The sequence below is a fragment of the Gekko japonicus genome, unplaced genomic scaffold (genome assembly GCF_001447785.1).
Source record: "Gekko japonicus isolate JY-2015 unplaced genomic scaffold, Gekko_japonicus_V1.1 scaffold1556, whole genome shotgun sequence".
Classification (NCBI taxonomy): Eukaryota; Metazoa; Chordata; class Lepidosauria; order Squamata; family Gekkonidae; genus Gekko; species Gekko japonicus.
The window spans coordinates 178,812-196,422 of record NW_015173718.1 but is presented as its reverse complement, the minus strand read 5'-3'; the positions used below and the strand labels follow the sequence as shown (position 1 = coordinate 196,422).

General features: G+C 48.4%; 2 protein-coding genes across 2 annotated transcripts in view; one reads left to right on the top strand and one right to left on the bottom strand.

Annotated features, from left to right (window-relative positions):
• Positions 1–10,761, bottom strand: part of ACTL6A (actin like 6A) — a 28,103-nt gene extending 17,342 nt beyond the window's left edge. The window contains exons 1-6 of the mRNA XM_015423349.1: positions 10,648–10,761; positions 7,207–7,283; positions 6,329–6,503; positions 4,275–4,375; positions 1,803–1,900; positions 377–471 (exon numbers count right to left, since the gene is read on the bottom strand). Coding sequence (XP_015278835.1) covers positions 377–471; positions 1,803–1,900; positions 4,275–4,375; positions 6,329–6,503; positions 7,207–7,283; positions 10,648–10,672 — 571 coding nt within the window. The 5' untranslated portion in view covers positions 10,673–10,761. The remainder of the gene's footprint in view (positions 1–376; positions 472–1,802; positions 1,901–4,274; positions 4,376–6,328; positions 6,504–7,206; positions 7,284–10,647) is intronic.
• A 1,514-nt stretch (positions 10,762–12,275) lies between these two features.
• The window catches only part of NIFK (nucleolar protein interacting with the FHA domain of MKI67), a 14,947-nt gene continuing 9,611 nt past the window's right edge, over positions 12,276–17,611 (top strand). The window contains exons 1-3 of the mRNA XM_015423343.1: positions 12,276–12,447; positions 15,510–15,638; positions 17,067–17,192. Of these exons, the coding sequence (XP_015278829.1) occupies positions 12,319–12,447; positions 15,510–15,638; positions 17,067–17,192 (384 nt within the window). The 5' untranslated portion in view covers positions 12,276–12,318. The remainder of the gene's footprint in view (positions 12,448–15,509; positions 15,639–17,066; positions 17,193–17,611) is intronic.

The following is a 17,611-nucleotide window of genomic DNA, read 5'->3' as shown; positions in this document are numbered from 1 at the left end:
TATTGGCTCATGAACCGGTTTGTGCCCATCCCTATTAATAAACCTATCCTCTTTAATATGATAGCACTTTTAAAAAAATCTTGCATTTTATTAACTCCATCCTTAAGTAAAACTAAAACAAAAAAAATCAGTGCAGAAAACAAAATACCACCAAAGGAGGATAATTTTCTAAATAAGAGAGCTTTCCTAGAATTATTCCCTTCCCCCGACACCCCAAATTTCCCAGTGATCCTGAAGTGGCCGGAGTTCAATGCTTTTGCCCCCAATTTTTGACAGTGAGAGATTATTTACAGTGCAGTTCTGTGCAAGATGAAGGGACGCCATCTTTGTCTCATCCTGAATCGAACCCATCGCCTATGTAGGAAAAAATGCCTACCTTGCTGCAGCACATATCCGTCATGCACGGGAATGGCGGTGGTGTGTGTTGCCCCACTATCCAAGATCAAGCCGGTTGATCTGCCGTTAGCAAAACTAGTTCAAAGGGTTAAGGAACACAATGGGAATCTGTGCACATTTAAAAACTGTATCATAATTAATAATTGCTTTTTAAAAACTGCACGCTTTTACTTTTGAGGTGAGACTATTCTCCCCGTCCCCCCCCGGAAAGTCACTTTTAGCTGTTTGAGAAGAATGCTTACAAATCTAAACACAGCCAGGGCTGCTGACCCATTTCCTTGGAAGCTCCAGAGTGCTTTGGAGGAAACACCCTGAGCTGCTTAATACTTTCGTCCCGATCCTGTTCCTGGATCAACTATCGTTCTATGAAGATAGTTTTGGATGGGAAGCTGTGCTGAGTCTGTGGAAGAAGAGCAATATTTGGGTCCAGTATCTGACGAAGGGATCTTTGACTCTTGAAACCTTATACCCTGGAAATTTGGTTGGGTCCTTAAGGTGTGAATGGATTTGGCTCTTGTTGTTCTATGAGCACAGGCTGGCAGGTAGATTCCTCTGTCCTCACAGTACAAAGCAAGCAGCTTAATGTGGGTAATGCTGGCCTGTAAAACTGGAGCTCTTCCACCAGGTATTCGATTAGGAGCCGCCACTGATGAATGTACCATCGTAAGTCGAACATGCCACAGCCTTGTTATAACATCGGACGGTCTTTTCTTACTGGATCATTTATAGGAAACCGCCGCCATCTGTTTGCACTGTTTGTACTAATGCAATTGTTTTATTACGAATTTTATGGTATTTATTGTATTTTAACTTGTGTAAGCCGCCTAGAGCCAGTTTCTACTGGCAAGGCGGGGTATAAATTGGAAGTAAGTAAATAAATAAACTGAATTAGACATCTGCAATGTACCCCGCCCTGACCTGGATGGCCCAGGTTAGCCCAATCTTGTCCAATTTTGGAAGCTAAGCAGGATCAGCCCTGGTTAGTATTTGGATGGGAGACCACCAAGGAAGTCCAGAGTCATGATGCAAAGGCAGGCCATGGCCAACCACCTCTGAATGCCTCTTGCCCTGAAAACCTTACAGGGTTGCCATAAGTTGGCTGTGACTTCACAGCACACACACACACAAAATATCCCTATATAGGGATTTCTGAGAAGAGAGCACAGCAACATCTGGTCCAGCTGCCAGGCAGTGAACAAAGGGAGATAACACGGAGAAAGTCACTCTATACCTGGGGAAGTTTCGGCAGGGTCGAAGCCAATACATCCCACCCCCGTGATCTGTGACAGCACCTTGATTAAATAGTGGTAACAACACATGTTAGCTAAGGTGGGTTTTTTAAAACTGGAGTGGGCAGAAGCGGAAGCTTTGTAACTCCGCCCAGTCTTCCAGCACTTCTGGGATACGCTGTAAGGACCGCCGTTTTGCACAAGAAGAAAGCAGGGATATTGTAATGTTCAAACATCAGTTCCGTCAGTTTCTCACGCTTGGCTCTGGTATTCCACTACAAGAACAGAAACGGGACAAAAAAGATCATCGCGTTCTCACCTACAGCCCCAGCAGTGCCATATGCATCTCGAACATTTTTTCCTGTAAATGCAGAAAGAGCCAGAAACGTACAAGACAGGAAAATCTGGGCTTCCTCCAGCAGAGGACTCTTCAGGTACGTTCCTTTCTTGGACCTGATAAGTGTAACTCAGGCTCCAGGCAAGCTGTGGTTTACAAATTGGAAATGGGCATGCTCTGCCCTTCCCCACATGGACCATGATTTCATGACGGAGAACCAGCAACACCAACTATGAGTCCTTGCATCTATCAAACAACTTTATTATGCCGTATGCTAATTTCCTGCTCAAGCTCTTCCTATATGTATTGGACTGGCGTGGCGACTTCCATTTCAGTGTTTCTGAGGAAGTGTGCACGCACATGAAAGCTTATACCTTGAATAAAGCTCTGTTGGTCTTAAAGGTGCCACTAGATTCAAATGTTGTTTGTACGATTCCCTTCAACACTGGAGAGTGAAACCATGATTTGAAGTGGCTTTACAAACCAGGGTTATATACAAACATTACTGCCCGATCTCGTCAGATCTCAGAAGCTAAGCAGGGTCAGCTTTGGCTGGTATTTGGAAGGGCCACCTCCAAGAAATACCAGGGGTGTGACGCAGAGGGAGTCAATGGCAAACCCCCTCGGAAATTTCTCTGGCCTTAAGAAACAAATCTAGCTCGCCACCTAGTGATGCATAGTGCCAAAAGAGCTAGAACTTCTGACTGCCGGACAATCTTAGGATCTCCTGGCTATTTTACACACAGTGCCAAACAATTGTTATTGTTATTATTATTACTGCATAAATGTTTGTGCAACACAAAACTATGCTGGATTTCAAGATAAGAAGGGGGGGGACAATCTCTCAGACAAAGCGTATGTTGCACATATGAAGCTGCCTTATACTGAATCAGAATCCTCGGTCCATCAGGGTCTGCACTGTCTACTCTGCTGGCAGTGGTTCTCCAAGGTCTCAGGCCAAGGTCTTTCACATCTCCTACCCCCTGATCCCTTCATCTGGAGATGCCAGGGATTAAACCTGGGACCTTCTCCAAGCAAAGTGGAACTTCTTCCCTTGAGTCACAGCCCTCCCCCCATGTTCGCGGGGCTGACGGAAGGCTGGCCACAGGGGTGCCTGTCTCCGGTAATGCAAATCCACCGCTTTCTCTTTTGAAGGAGGCACCCAGAAGGAGCACGCAACCAATTCACACCACGTAAAGCCCTCCTGGGACTCCTTCCCACTGCTAGAAGATAACATAAGATGAGCCCTGTTGGATCAGACCAATAGTCCATCTAGTCCAGCATCCAGTCTCACACGGCGGCCCACCAATTCCTCTGGACGGCCAACAACAGGGGATAGAGGCTGAGGCCTTCCCCTGATGCTGCCTCCTGGCTCTGAGATTCAGAGGCTTAGTGCCTCTGAACGTGGAGGTTCCCCTCAGTCACCAAGGCAAGTAGCCATTGATAGACTTATCTTCCATGAACCTATCTAAAAAAAAGTAAAGGTTCCCTTGCTCGAAAGCCAGTCGAATCCGACTCTAGGGTTGCGGTGCTCATCTCCGTTTCAAAGCCGAAGAGCCAGCGCTGTCCGAAGACGTTTCCGTGGTCATGTGGCCAGCATGACTAAACACCAAGGCGCACGGAACGCTGTTACCTTCCCACCGAAGTGGTACCTATTTATCTACTTGCAATTTCTTGCTTTCGAACTGCTAGGTTGCCAGGAGCTGGAACAAGAGACGAGAGCTCACTCCATCATGCGGCACCCGGGTCTTGAACTGCTGAACGACTGACCTTCCACAGCCTGCAGTTCAGCGTCTTAACCACTTGAGCCACCGCAGCTCCTGAACCTATCTAAGCCCCCTTTTAAAGCTGTTTATTCCTGTTGTCATCACTACATCCTCTGGCAGCAAATTCCACATTTTAATCACTGTTGCTGCACAAGCTTTGCTTTCCAACGGGCACCCAAAATGGTGTATAATGTTATCCCCTTCTCCATTTTATCCTCACAATAACCCTGTGAGGTAGATTAGGCTGTGACTGGCCCAAGGTCACCCACTGCTCTTCTATGGCAGAGTGGGGTTTTGAACCGGGGTCTCCCATATTCTAGCCCCACGGCACTGCGCTGGCTCTCATAAAGCAAGTGCCTTCATAAAAGCAACCCATGCAGTGACGGCCTTGTCACCAACAGGATCAATGACCTTGCTCCATGTTCTGCAAAGCCCTGGCTTCGAAGCTTTTCATTCCACAACCCTGACACTACCAAGGGCCTCTGCATCAAGTTCTGCTAGTCATTTCAAAGAAACAAACTAGATGTATTTATTTTTTTTACTCACAGGTGCTTCAGACATGAGGACGGGATGCAAAGACGCTTCGGATTTAATATGCATCTTGTAGGTGTGATCCAGAATTGCTTGGAAGCTATCCCAGTCTTCAACTGTAACGACAGGAAGTGACACTAGAGCTTCTTTGGCCAGCAATGTGACTTCAGTTCCAGCGTACCTGCAGGCTGAAGTGTAGCTGCAAGCCCAAAACAAGTCCAGTGTGGATGGGGGGGGGGGACAGAAGCAGGCCGAGGAAGCAGCAGCACAAAGCGTGGCCTGTGCCACGTCAACAGGACTAAAAGTGCCAAGATATGGGTTGTTCAAGACCAGATCCTGAACAGACCCACGGTCCAGAACAAGAAGAAGAAGAAGAGATTGGATTTATACCCCGCCCTTCACTTGGAGTCTCAGAGCGGCTCACAAACTCCTTTCCCTTCCCCTCCCCACAACAGACACCCTGTGAGGTGGGTGGGGCTGAGAGAGCTCTGACACAAACTGCTCTTTTTCAAGGACAGCTGTGCCAGAGCTTGTGACTGACCCAAGGTCACATCAGCAGGTGCAAGTGGAGGAGTGGGGAATCAAACCCGGTTTTCCCAGATTAGAGTCCGCACACTTAACCACTACACCAAACTGGCTCTCACACAATCACAAAACACTGACTGCACAAGGTGTTAAAGCAGGAACAGCCCTTGACAGCAGTCTGCAGAGACAGCCTGTCAAAAGAACATACAAGGCAAACTCTTGCATTGAAAGTATATGGCAGTCCTTATCTGGATACTATGCTTAAAGCCTGGTTTGTTTTTCTCAACTACAATTGCGTATGGAATCTGAAAACCCAAAGAAAGGTTACTAAGTTCCCCTGAAACTGGGATGTAAAGCGATGGGGTGGACTCCCAACTACCTTCCCATCACCAGAAAAGCAGGAAGGAGGGGGACTTTTGCCAATTCCCTACTCCTGTCTTATACCCCCATTTTGCCTCCCATGCTGTTCATCAGGGTCCACCCATCCCAACCCCAGGAGCAACATTTGGGGGGCAGGGGAGTGGAAGCAATGTTCCCTCTAAGCTGAGTTAGTGTGAGCTGACTCACAGTTTTTTTAGCCTCCGGCTCACACATTTTTGTCTTTGCTCAGGAAGGATGGGGCTCCAGAGCAAACTGATTTATGCAGCAGCCAAATTGCTCGCTCACAACTTTAATGCTAGTAGCTCTCAAAGTAGAACTTTTGCTCACGAGACACTACAGCTTAGAAGGAGCATTGAGCAAATTTCACTCCACTCGGTGTGCAGGACTTGGGATGCAGCCCGTAGTTTAAGCGAACCTGTAATCCATGGTTAGCCATGGTTAAACATCACCTCTGCACTCAGCACAGCGTAAATAAGCCAGTTTTCCCAGCTTCCTAGCCTGTCTACCTGCAAGGTCTCACTGGAGACTCCCTTTATATGGCCTCAGGTGGGAGGGTCCACCCAGCAAGGTAACTGGACAGAACAGAGGCACCTTTTCCAGAACACGTCATCAATTACAAGGGGCTATAGTACTCCCATACCCTTAAAGATGGAAGTGAAAGGTTACCCATTTCTCTGTAGGAAGGCCCCCGTCATCACTGGCCAGCAGTGCTCCCTCTAAGCTGAGTTAGTGTGAGCTAGCTCACAGTTCTTTAGCCTCCAGCTCACAGATTTCTCCCTTAGCTCAGGAAGGATGGGCTCCAGAGCAAACTGATTTATGCAGCAGCCAAATTGTTCACTCACAACTTTAATGCCAGGAGCTCACAAAGCGGAATTTTTGCTCACAAGACTCCACAGCTGAGAGGGAACATTGCTGGCCAGTATCCCTTAGATGTTACAAATGGGAATCACGACAACTCAAGTACATCTTTAAAACTTCTGGCTCGTACAGACATCATTACTGAATATACAAATAAAATATATAAGCAAATTGGAACGAAATCATTCCCCCCCCCCGCTCCAGACCAGAAAGCATTCCCGCACACAGAACACCATACTGTCTTGCTTGTTCAGACGTTAACCATCAGGACCGGTGAACAAGAGAAGGGAGGAAAGGGCCCGTACTCATCCCGTTTTTCAAGGGCAACGTGGCCTCCATGTTCTCTCTCGGGACCCGCAATGCATTCGTGTCGATGTAGTACGTTGGCCCCCCTTGCTTGCTTTTATCGCCGTCAATCTCCATCATGGAGCTCCCGTCGTCCCGGTCCAGGACAACACCGATGGCGGTGGGGAAGTCAACCTAGACCGGAAAACGCGGAAGGGAGAATACAAAGTCAGACAACGTGCATCTGCTCTGCAGCATCTAAGTCCCCAGTGGCGAAGAAGGACATCCTGGTGAGGGCTATTCCTCCCACACTCTCCAAAGACAGGGCTATGCAAATTGAATTGAGCTTGCCCCGCCCCCTCTTCTGTTCCCAACCCACCCAGCAGACACACTTCCGTCAGTGCTTTTTCGGACAAACGATTTCAGCCCTGGGAGTTTTGGGCAGCGAACTCTGTAGGGTTTTTTTGCGAGCCTTCCTTTTTCATCACTTCATAGGATGGGAATCAGCTGCCAGGAGAGCAGCCGGTGAACGAGATGCTAAGGGGAATGTTTCAAGGAGCTTTCTGAGCAGAAAGTCTTCTTAAGCCAGTTTGGTGTAGTGGTTAAGTGCACAGACTCTAATCTGGGAGAACCAGGTTTGATTCCCCACTCCTCCACTTGCACCTGGCTGTATGATCTTGGGCAAACTGCAGCTCTGATAACAAGCTGTTCTTGAAAAAGAGCAGTCTCTGTCAAGAGCTCTCTCAGCCCCACCTACCTCACAGGGTGTCTGTTGTGGGGAGGGGAAGGGAAAGGAGTTTGTAAGCCGCTCTGAGACACCTTTGGGTAGTGAAGGGCGGGGTATAAATCCAATCTCTTCTTCTTCTTCTTAATGCAATATCTCAGGACTCATTCTTACCTTTGGACAGTCCTCCCCGGCATAGCCAGCCCGAACAGTATAGGAGCCAATATCAAACACCAGAGCACCGACTTCATCTGCACACACAGAGAAAAATTTACAGGGAGTGTCGCTTCAGAACAAATGATAAAATCCACGAGACAAGGTGTCTGTTAACTCAGGGCCTGCGAGACGGAGCTCTTCCGCCAGGCCTTTAAATAGGAGCCACCATTACTGTTACCATCAATGTTTCCATTGAACTTCTGGAACCTAGGACTGGCCCAGATGCATCGCTAGGCCTCTATCGGCTTGAGGGATGATGACCGGATAGACGATGTGGATTTAGATCTGACAAGCACGCCATCTAATCTTTTAGCACTGCGAGCACTTTATCGCTAACTGTTATTTTTATGTAATATGAATGTGTATGTATTTTATGCAGTTTTAAATTTTTATGGTTATGCCAATTAGGTACATTGTACCGCTCTTGTTAGTCGCCCTGAGCCTGTTCGCAGAACGGGCGGGGTATAAATATAATTAACTAAATAAATAAATAAAAGCCTGGGATCTTCAGCACCGCTGCAGAATCAGAAGGTTGGGGAGGAACGAAAGGCAGGCAAGAATGACAGAATTGGACATTTATTTATTTATTTATCAAATTTTTTACCCCGCCCTCCCCCGTAGGGCTCAGGGTGGCTCACAAGGCAAGATAAACTTGCTACAATAAAACAACAATATACCCATAATTTAAAAACATACTATACAAGTTAAAAGAAACCCAGTCCTAAATCACATAAAGTGCTCAGTGATAGTCAGAACTCTAAACCCAAGATGGCGGGACAGTTCCAAAGACAGTTCGTGACAGGCAGTCTATAGCATCGCTGTTCGGATGTTCTAATAGTCCTTTCCAGGGGCTCTTCTCAGGGCCTCTTCCAACCCCCCCCCCCCAAGATGGTAACGTAATGGGGGGGGCGGCCCCTACTCGAAAGCCTGGTGGAAGAGCTCCGTCTTGCAGGCCCTGCGGAACTGCATCAGATCCCGCAGGGCCCGGATCTCCCCCGGGAGCTCATTCCACCAGGTAGGGGCCGCCACCGAAAAAGCCCTGGCCCTTGTGGCGGCCAATTTTACATCCCTGGGGCCCGGGATGGTTAACAAATTTTGGGCCCCAGACCGTAGTGCTCTTGGGGGAATATACGGGGAAAGGCGGTCCCTCAGGTAGGTTGGACCCAGACCATATAGGGCTTTATAGGTAAGAACCAGCACTTTGAAGCGGATCTGGTACGCTATTGGCAACCAGTGCAGCGCTTTCAGCGCAGGCTGAATATGGTCCCTTCTACTACAATTCTACTACAGGGACCATGAGATTCGGAGGAACTCACGACAAAATCACCATATGCAGGACTGTGCAGTAAACATGCCGTTAAATCCAAGCTGATTCTGAACATTTCCCCCTACCCTACAAAAATGGCTATCAAATGTACGAATTCCCCAAGGTAGGGAGGTCCCAGAGATCTAAGGTACAGCACCTCTGATGCAAACAGAACACCCTGGCTTCAGTCCTCAGTGCTGAAACTTGTGCCAGGATGGATCCAAAGCAAACTAGCATGACATCACAGGGACAAGCAAGCAAGACCCCTCTAACCCGGCAAATCTTCCATTCCTGCCTCCCACCAACCAGGCTGACTCTTCGTCAACCCAGGCTACGGAACCTAAGTCCAGCACCTGCCCGTCTGGTCAGTTGCAAAAGAGAGCACAGGGTCAACAAGTACCAGGGGTCAGGGCCAGCATCTGTGCACATCCTCACATCTGGGTCGCGCCCCTCTCGTCCTGCGTATGCATGCGCAATGATAACTCAAAAGCACTTGTGATTTTCCAACACCAGGCGTAATTCACTGGCTGTGTAGTGCTTAAGTGCGCGGTGTAGTGGTTAAGTGTGCGGACTCTAATCCGGGAGAACCGGGTTCGATTCCCCACTCCTCCACTTGCACCTGGCTAGATGACCTTGGGCAAGCCGTAGTTCTGATAAGAGCTGTTCTTGAAAAAGAGCAGTTTCTTTCAGAGCTCTCTCAGCCCCACCAGCCTCACAGGGTGTCTGTTGTGGGGAGGGGAAGGGAAAGGAGTTTGTAAGGCACTCTGAGACTCCTTCAGGTAGTGAAGGGCGGGGTATACATTCAATCTCCTCCTCTTCTTCTTCTACATTTACTAACCTACAATGTGTGGCTCAGTTCCCTTTCTCCAGTTGCTTCCCACCCACCCCCACCTCCCGATTGTGATACGGTTGCAGTCCGTGGGGGCCTGATACCACATTCAAATGGTGTTGCTGGGTAGCAAAAAGGTGTGAGCATCAGGAACAGCCACAGCACCTGCAGTTGCACACAGGCTGCCCTCTTGGGTTTCCACTCTGGTGCGGATTTTATTCTTTAATTTGGGGAACACAATGTACAGCCTAGTGGGAAAGCTTTCCCCCTCTTAGCAGCTGCGTACCAGCTAGTGTGGTGCAGCAGTTAGAGTTTCAGCCAACGACTGAGGATACCCAGGCTTCAATCCCAACTCTGCTGAAGAAGCTTGTCAGGAGACTTGTCAGGTTACCAGGTCGCCCATCCCCCCAGCCACTGACAGGAGATGGGGTAAGGCTGCAAGATCTAGGTGGGGAAACTCTTGGAGATTTGGGGATGAAGCTTGCGGAGGACGGGGGCCTCAGTGGGGTACAGTCCCATAGAGTCCACCCTCCAAAGCAGCCATTAGTCTACAGGGGAGCTGACCTCCACAGTCTGGAAATGAGCCCTAGAAAAGAGCAAGAGTCCAGTAGCATTTTAAAGACTGACAAAATATGTGGCAGGATAGGAGTCGCCACTCACTTCTTCAGATACTTTCTCAGGTATCTGAAGAAGTGAGCGGTGACGCACCAAAGCTCATACCCCTTCCATATGTTTTGTTAGTCTTTAAGGTGCCACTGGACTCCGGCTCTTTTCTACCGCTACAGACAGACTAATACGGCGACCCCTCTTGGAAATGAGCTGTGATTCCAGGGGATCCCCAGGTCCCACCTGGAGGTTGGCATCTCGACCAGTAGCGACAGTGGGCCACTCGCACTCCCCCAGCCTGACCTACCCCGCAGGGCTGTTGTGAAAATAACATGGGCACGGAGCCTGACCTACCCTGCAAGGCTGTTGTGAAAATAACATGGGCATGGGGAGAATGCTGCTACCCGCTCCGAGTTCCCATGGGGGGGGGAGGCGGAGTACATATGAAGGAAATGAAAAGGCAAAGCCAAGCGGCTTCAGATTGCAGAAGCCACTTTGCCAAGCAAAGAGTCCCGCCAGCCCCCCGACTCCTGCATTCTCAGCGAGGCTTTTCCCCTCGGCCGCGAAGGGAGAAGCTGCAGCGGCCAGAATTCCCCCTCCCTCCCAGCCTTAAAGGTACAGGCAGATTTTCAAAGTCCGCCGGGAGACCCGCACGCACCTCCTCCGTACACGCCGCCGCTCATGGCCAGCTTCGCTTCGCCCCTTCCCCGCCTCCTTCGCCGGCGCCAACAAAAGCTCCCCGCGCCCGACTCGCTCACAGCCCGGACCGTTCGCTCACCCTACGCTGCTATTGGCGCTCTCCCTTCCCTAGCCAATGGGGCAAGACGCTGTTTGTCGGATGCGCCTATCACGGCCGAGAGGGAAGGAAAGAGCCAATCGCCGAGGGCGAGGCGGAGTTAGGCTTCTCCTTCACGCCGCTTGGGCTTTTCGGTTCCTCAACCTGACCCTGCCGAAGGGCGGTGAGAAGGAAAGCAAGTTTGGTTGCAGTCTGCAGAAAGGGGCGGGGCGATCTCATGCACGTGGGACGCGGAAGCCAATCCGGGCGCTGTACTCAGACACATGGCATGCATGCTTGGCTCAGTCAGTACGCCCCAATGAGTTCAATGGGATTTACTCCTATCTAACTCCGTGCGCTTTGGCGTTTAGTCATGCCGGCCACATGACCACGGAAACGTCTTCGGACAACGCTGGCTCTTCGGCTTCGAAACGGAGATGAGCACCGCAACCCTAGAGTCGGACTCGACTGGCTTTTAACTGCATAGGACCACAGACTTGATTTTGCAACAGCTCTGTAACATTCCCCCCGACCTCCTTTTGGTCGTGTATAAAAAGCGTCCTGAGATGGCTGTACACGGCAGGGCAACCGATAACGAGAGCTGTGGCTCAGTTTTCTTAGTCCTTCAGGTGCCCCTTGGATTTCTGTTTTGCTTCTACGGACTTACACAGCTGCCCGTCTGGAATGATGTGACGTCCATAACCTATCTAAAGTAGCCTTTTGGCCATAGGCCAAATAAGTTTGGGAACCTTAGACGGATGACCAATCTTGCACACGTGACATGTCCGCAATTCAGCCACAATTCTGTCAATGATCTCTAAAGCATAAATGCTAGAGAAGTTTCTCATCCACTCGTATAGAGAGACTGTGTGTATTGTGGATTCAGGTGGGTAGCCGGTTTGGTCAGAAGCAGCAGAACAAAGTTTGAGTCCAATGGCACCTTCAAGACCAACAAAGTTTAATTCTGGGTATAAGCTTTCGTGTCCATACACACATCTTAAGATGCACACGAAAGCTTATACCCGAAATTAAACTTAGTTGGCCTTAAAGGTGCCACTGGACCCAGACGTTGTTCAGCGTGTATTGTGGTAAGAGTGCCAGACGAAGACGAAAATCCCCCCTCTGACTTTCTGGCCCATCATTGAATGATGCTAAAATCAATGACTATTGGGATGCAGAACTTAAGGAGCACTGGAAAGGCATTACACATACCGCAATCAGTGTTACAAACAAGTATAAAGTTTGAGGCCAGTGGCACCTTTAATAAGACCAACTAAGTTTAAGTCTGGGTATGCACACTTCTTCAGAAATCTTGTTGGCGTTTAAAAGTGCCGATGGACTCGAATCTTGTTTTTCCCTTGCCTGCTCTTTCATCATTCCACCAGCAGGGGCCGCTGCAGTTCCTTTCTTCTGGCTCTGCACTGCTTCGATCTATAGGAAGCAAAGGCAAAGCGGAAGTAATAGAAATAGTTCCGTGTAGAGATAGAGAAGGTTACCGGTTTGCGCATGCGCGTCCGCATATGGCCTCGGTATTCCGTTTGTTCCTGAACCACGATGGCGTCGACGGTCGAGGTAGCTTCTACTCCAACGACAGCAGCGGCGTCTCTTCTTTCTTTGGACCCGGAGCGGCAGCAAGAGTTTCAGGCGAAGGTGCAGCGAGTCAGGAAGACAGCAGCCAAAAAGGTGAGGGGGGGGATCCTTCCGGGCGACATGGAAATAGAAGCTGCCGCGTGGTAAAGGGATTTTTCCTCCCCCCCCCATGTCAGGCTCCTGTTTCCTTGGCAACCGCCGGGCGGCAGCGAAGGTCGCTATGTAGTCTGCGTCATCGCGTTCTAAACCGCGCGAGGTGGAGGTCTGCCGCGGAACTGTGCCAGCGGAATGGCCTGTTCCACTTCAGGCGACGGGGGTGGTGGTTGTACACCTGGGTTCTTCTTTCATGGATTGAACTCCCCCTCCCCCCAAAAAAACCCTCTGAAGTTAATGGCATGTTTGTATCTCTCTCAGCACTACAGTATTCTGTTAGCCGCGTTGAATTAATGTAGGGAAGGGTTCTTTTTGTAATTTCACGGGAAACCCCCCCCCCCCCCCCCCCCGAAGTCAGACCGCCTTCCTCGGTTGCACGTGGCCATCAACACGCTTGGAGTTACAAAGCTACACATAAGAACGTAACGTAAGAACATAAGAGAGGCCAATGTTGGATCAGGCCAAAGGCCCATCCAGTCCAACACTCTGTCACGCGGTGGCCAAAAATACCAGGTGGTCCAGCAGTGGGGCCAGGACACTAGAAGCCCTCCCACTGTTGACCCCCACATACAAGCACCAAGAATACAGAGCATCACATCATATAAGGACATAAGGGAAGCCAATGTTGGATCAGGCCAAAGGCCCATCCAGTCCAACACTCTGTGTCACACAGTGGCCAGAAATACCAGGTGCCATCAGGAGGTCCAGCAGCAGGGCCAGGACACTAGAAGCCCTCCCACTGTTGCCCCCCCCAAGCACCAAGAAGACAGAGCATCACTTGCCCCAGACTGAGAGTGCCTGTCTATACTCATGAGAGCTCCCTACAAGAGCAGATCAAGGCCTTTTCTTATTGCTTGACCTGTCCTTGGTTGGTTCCTTGACAGAGGGGGCTTCCATTTTGAGAGAGAGTGATTTTTTTCTGAGGCTTAGAAAACTGGCAGAAGACTGTAAATGCGTTCCAGGGTCATCTGTGCGGCTAGATTGTTTTGTCGTTATGTTGTTCACTGCCCTCATCTGTGTGTATTCAGGGGTAGGGTGGTCTATAAATTTAAATGATAAATAGATGCATGTTCTCCCATGCTGGCCTCACTGTTAATCACCTGTGAACAAAATTGGCAATGTTAACATGGTAATTTTTGTTAATAAAAATCAGTGGCAAAGTTGGTGATACTTTGCAATATGGATTCGGTACTACAACGTGAACTGTGAACTTGTTAACGTTTAAATTTTCAGTGTAAGTGATGGAAATTTGGGGGGGGGAGTTTAAACAGTTGCTTTATTGATAGAAATGTAAATTCCCTGCTTGTTTAACACCTAACTGGGATGCAGGCCAGGTGGGGGGAAGGCCTCCTTTTTGAGAGCATAGGAGCCCTGCTGGATCAGACCAATAGTCTATTCTGCCTCACACAGTGGCCAGCCATTTCCTCTGGATGGCTAGCAACAGGGCAGAGAGCCCGAGGCCTTCCTTCAAGGTTGCCTCCTGGCTCTGGGATTCAGAGGCTTAGTGCCTCTGAATGTGGGGGTCCCTCTCAGCCACCATGGCAAGTTGCCATTGATAGGCTTATTCTCCATGAATTTATCTAATCCCCTTTTAAAGCTGTTTATTCTTGTGGCCATCACTACATCCTCTAGCAGTCAATTCCACCTTTTAATCACCCTGTGTAAAGTAGTATTTCCTTTTGTCCGTCCTCTACCTACTGCCCATCAGCTTCATTGGATGCCCTCGAGTGCTAGTATTTTGGGAGATAAATGCATCTTTGTCAACTCTCTCCACCCCATCCATAATTTTATAAGCTTTTATCAAGTCCCAGAGTCTTAGCCTTTCCTCATAGGGAAGGCACTCCAACACCCTAACTCCCTTTTGCTGGTGTGGGATCCATCAGTCCAGCTAAGTGCTTCTTGGAGGGAGGTGGGAGAAGTGATTAGCCCCATCCCTATGACTCCAATCTGCAAATGTGACCAGGGGACACTGCCCCAGCAACACAGCTCCCGTGCACTGCCACTAGAGATGTGAAGGCCCGGAAAAAACCCGTTTTTTTTCCATTTTTTTCCCTGAAGCTTTTTTGGTTTTTTCCAAAAATTTGGATAAAGAAAAGAAAAGAAATTGATTATGGAATGTTTTATTTTAACATGATAAATAAAATATTTTAAGACAAGGTGTTCAAATATTTTCCAAATCATTTCTAAAATATATAATGGTATCAGATTGATCTAATTTCTGTGCACTGAGGACAAGCAAGTCCTAGGTTACAAACTGAACTCTCCAATGCAAGAACAAGATGCATTTCTTCCTTTAGGAGGTGCGATTGTCAGAAGAAAATCAAAAGGTTTCAGTTTTGTTTTTGCATGTGGGTGGGTATTCTGTTTGTAATAATTGTTTGGGTACACTATATTTTTAATATGCTAGTTGTGATAATTTCATGCCAAGTAAAAATGTCCATAGTCATTTTTTATGTTCCTAAAGTAACAGAATGACTTTCAATCTAGAAAAGACAAAAGAAATGCTAATGTAGCATTTTTTTCAATTTTTCCGAAAATTTCCGTTTTTTTTAAGTTGGAGTGTGTACAATGAACTTTACATCTCCCCCGCTGACAGGGTTTGAAAACAACTGAGGCAGCTTATAGTTGTGAAGAGCTATCTAAATTCATAATAAGTAGGGTTTTTCTGGGGGCTGCAGTTTTCATATAGGTTCCTAATAGTGCTCTGGCTCATTTCCATGAGAAGAGGAGGAATATGGGAAACTTAAAAAAACCCCTTTGTGATGTAATTAACCGTAGGCAGCAAGTCTCATAGATCTACTCGTTAACTCTTTATATTTACTGCAGTTGTGAGTTGCCTTTCTGACTGGCAGCATGCCAGATCAGGTGTTGCTTGTTCCCCACCACATCTGTGCCCTGAAATCCATTTCCTGTGATCATCAGATGTGTGCAGCACCCCTGAAATTGCTAAATAACATTTGGGATGACAAAATGGTTGGTGTTTTCCTCCCTTTGTCTCACAGGATGAGAAGCTGACGCCGGGCGTCATCTACGTGGGCCATATCCCTCGGGGCCTTCATGAGCCGCAGCTCAAAGAATATTTTGGACAGTTTGGGACAGTCACACGGCTCAGGCTTTCAAGGAGTAAAAAGGTAATACTTAATGGCATGCTATGTTTTCCCCAACTGTCTTTGAATTATTCACACTTGCTTTTCTGTGATTCTGCTCCAAGCTGACCTCTGCTGAGGTGCTAATGTTCCTTCAAAAGGTTCAGTAGAGTTCCTTGTTTGCTGACTGGGTCCTGTCAGCCTTTGCAGTAGACTGCCCCAGTTGTTTCAGTCACTTGTATTGCCTTTGGGATGTGTAGATGGCTCCCTATGGCTGTATATAAATAAACTTTCTAATAGGTGCATCTGTTTTCCTCACACATGAAGCATCTAGGCATGGCATCTGTCTTTTCTCATAGTCCAGGGAACATTATTGAGGATAATGTGCAGTTTTCTTTGCAGTTTATTCGGAATCATATTACGGTTCAGACGTTAACATAAGAACATAACAGAAGCCAATGTTGGATCAGGCCAAAAGCCCATCCAGTCCAACACTCTGTGTCACACAGTGGCCAGAAATACCAGGTGCCATCAGGAGGTCCACCAGTGGGGCCAGGACATTAGAAGCCCTCCCACTGTTGCCCCCCCCCCAAGCACCAAGAAGACAGAGCATCACTTGCCCCAGAGCCGCTATCTATACCTTGTGGCTAATAGCCACTGATGGACCTCTGCTCCATATGCTTATCTAATTCCCTTTTGAAGCCGTCCATGCTTGTAGCCGCCACCACCTCCTGTGGCAGTGAATTCCAAGTGTTAATCACTCTTTGGGTGAAGAAGTACTTCCTTTTATCCGTTCTAACCCGACCGCTCTGCAGTTTCATGGAGTGCCCACGAGTTCTTGTATTGTGAGAAAGGGAGAAAAGTACCTCTTTCTCTACCTGCTCTTTCCCATGCATAATCTTATAAACCTCAATCATGTCACCCCTCAGTCGCAATGCATGGCTAGGAATAAATACAGTGAAGCAACATGTTGAATACCGGCAAACAGATTGATGACTTACTGAACCAGTCCTCGAAAAATCGTCCCTGCTTGTGATCAGTGAACAGAGCATGAGCCAAACTGGCAGGTGTTCATATGTCCCTAGCCAGGAGTAAGCTACGATGTCCATGTTTGTACAGAATGCAGAACCGTATTTAAGACTAACTGTGGTTAACAAAACAAAGTATGAATCCAGTGGCACCTTTAAGACCACTGTATTCTAAATTTGTTCTACTGCTTCAGACCAATGCGGCTGACCATCTGGATCTATCTATCAAATTGTGTTACCTGAGTCGGAAAAAGGCCGTCCTGATTGCAAAGAGAACACAAAACTTTAGCATTGGATCCTCGTTGGCACAGAATCCTGGATCATCTCTAATTATCTCCAGTTAAAATGAGATAGGAGAGAGATGATGGTATAGAGATGGAATATATTTCTGCTTGTAACACTTTTACTTATGTCGTTCCTGAAAATTATGGTTTTCTCCCACTAGGGCGAGCCTGGGGCACCGGGACCTCCGGGGGCACAAGGCATCCAGGGTATCCGCGGCAACCCAGGGATTCCAGGGTCCCAGGGAGAGAGAGGTGCCCCTGGGATACCTGGGATTCCAGGGCAAAAGGTAAGTGGTCAGGTTGGGGAATCAAATCGTACATAGAGCCCAGGGACCCGTCCCAGGGAGAGAGAGGTGCCCCTGGGATACCTGGGATTCCAGGGCAAAAGGTAAGTGGTCAGGTTGGGGAATCAAATCGTACATAGAGCCCAGGGACCCTTCCTGACAATAGTGCAGGGTCTTCTCGGCTGTAGTCCCTTCCTTGTGATATTTATTTATGTACTTCATTTATATCCCTCCTTTTCCCCCAGTGGGGACCCCCAAAACAGCTGACATCATTCTCCTCTCCTCCATTTTATCCTCGCAACAGCCCTGTGAGTTGAGCTCAGCTGATGGTTTGTGACCAGACCAAGTTCACCCGGTGGGCTTCCTAGCCTTGTTCCACAGTCTGTAATACAGGGATCATAAGAACGTAAGAGAAGCCAAAT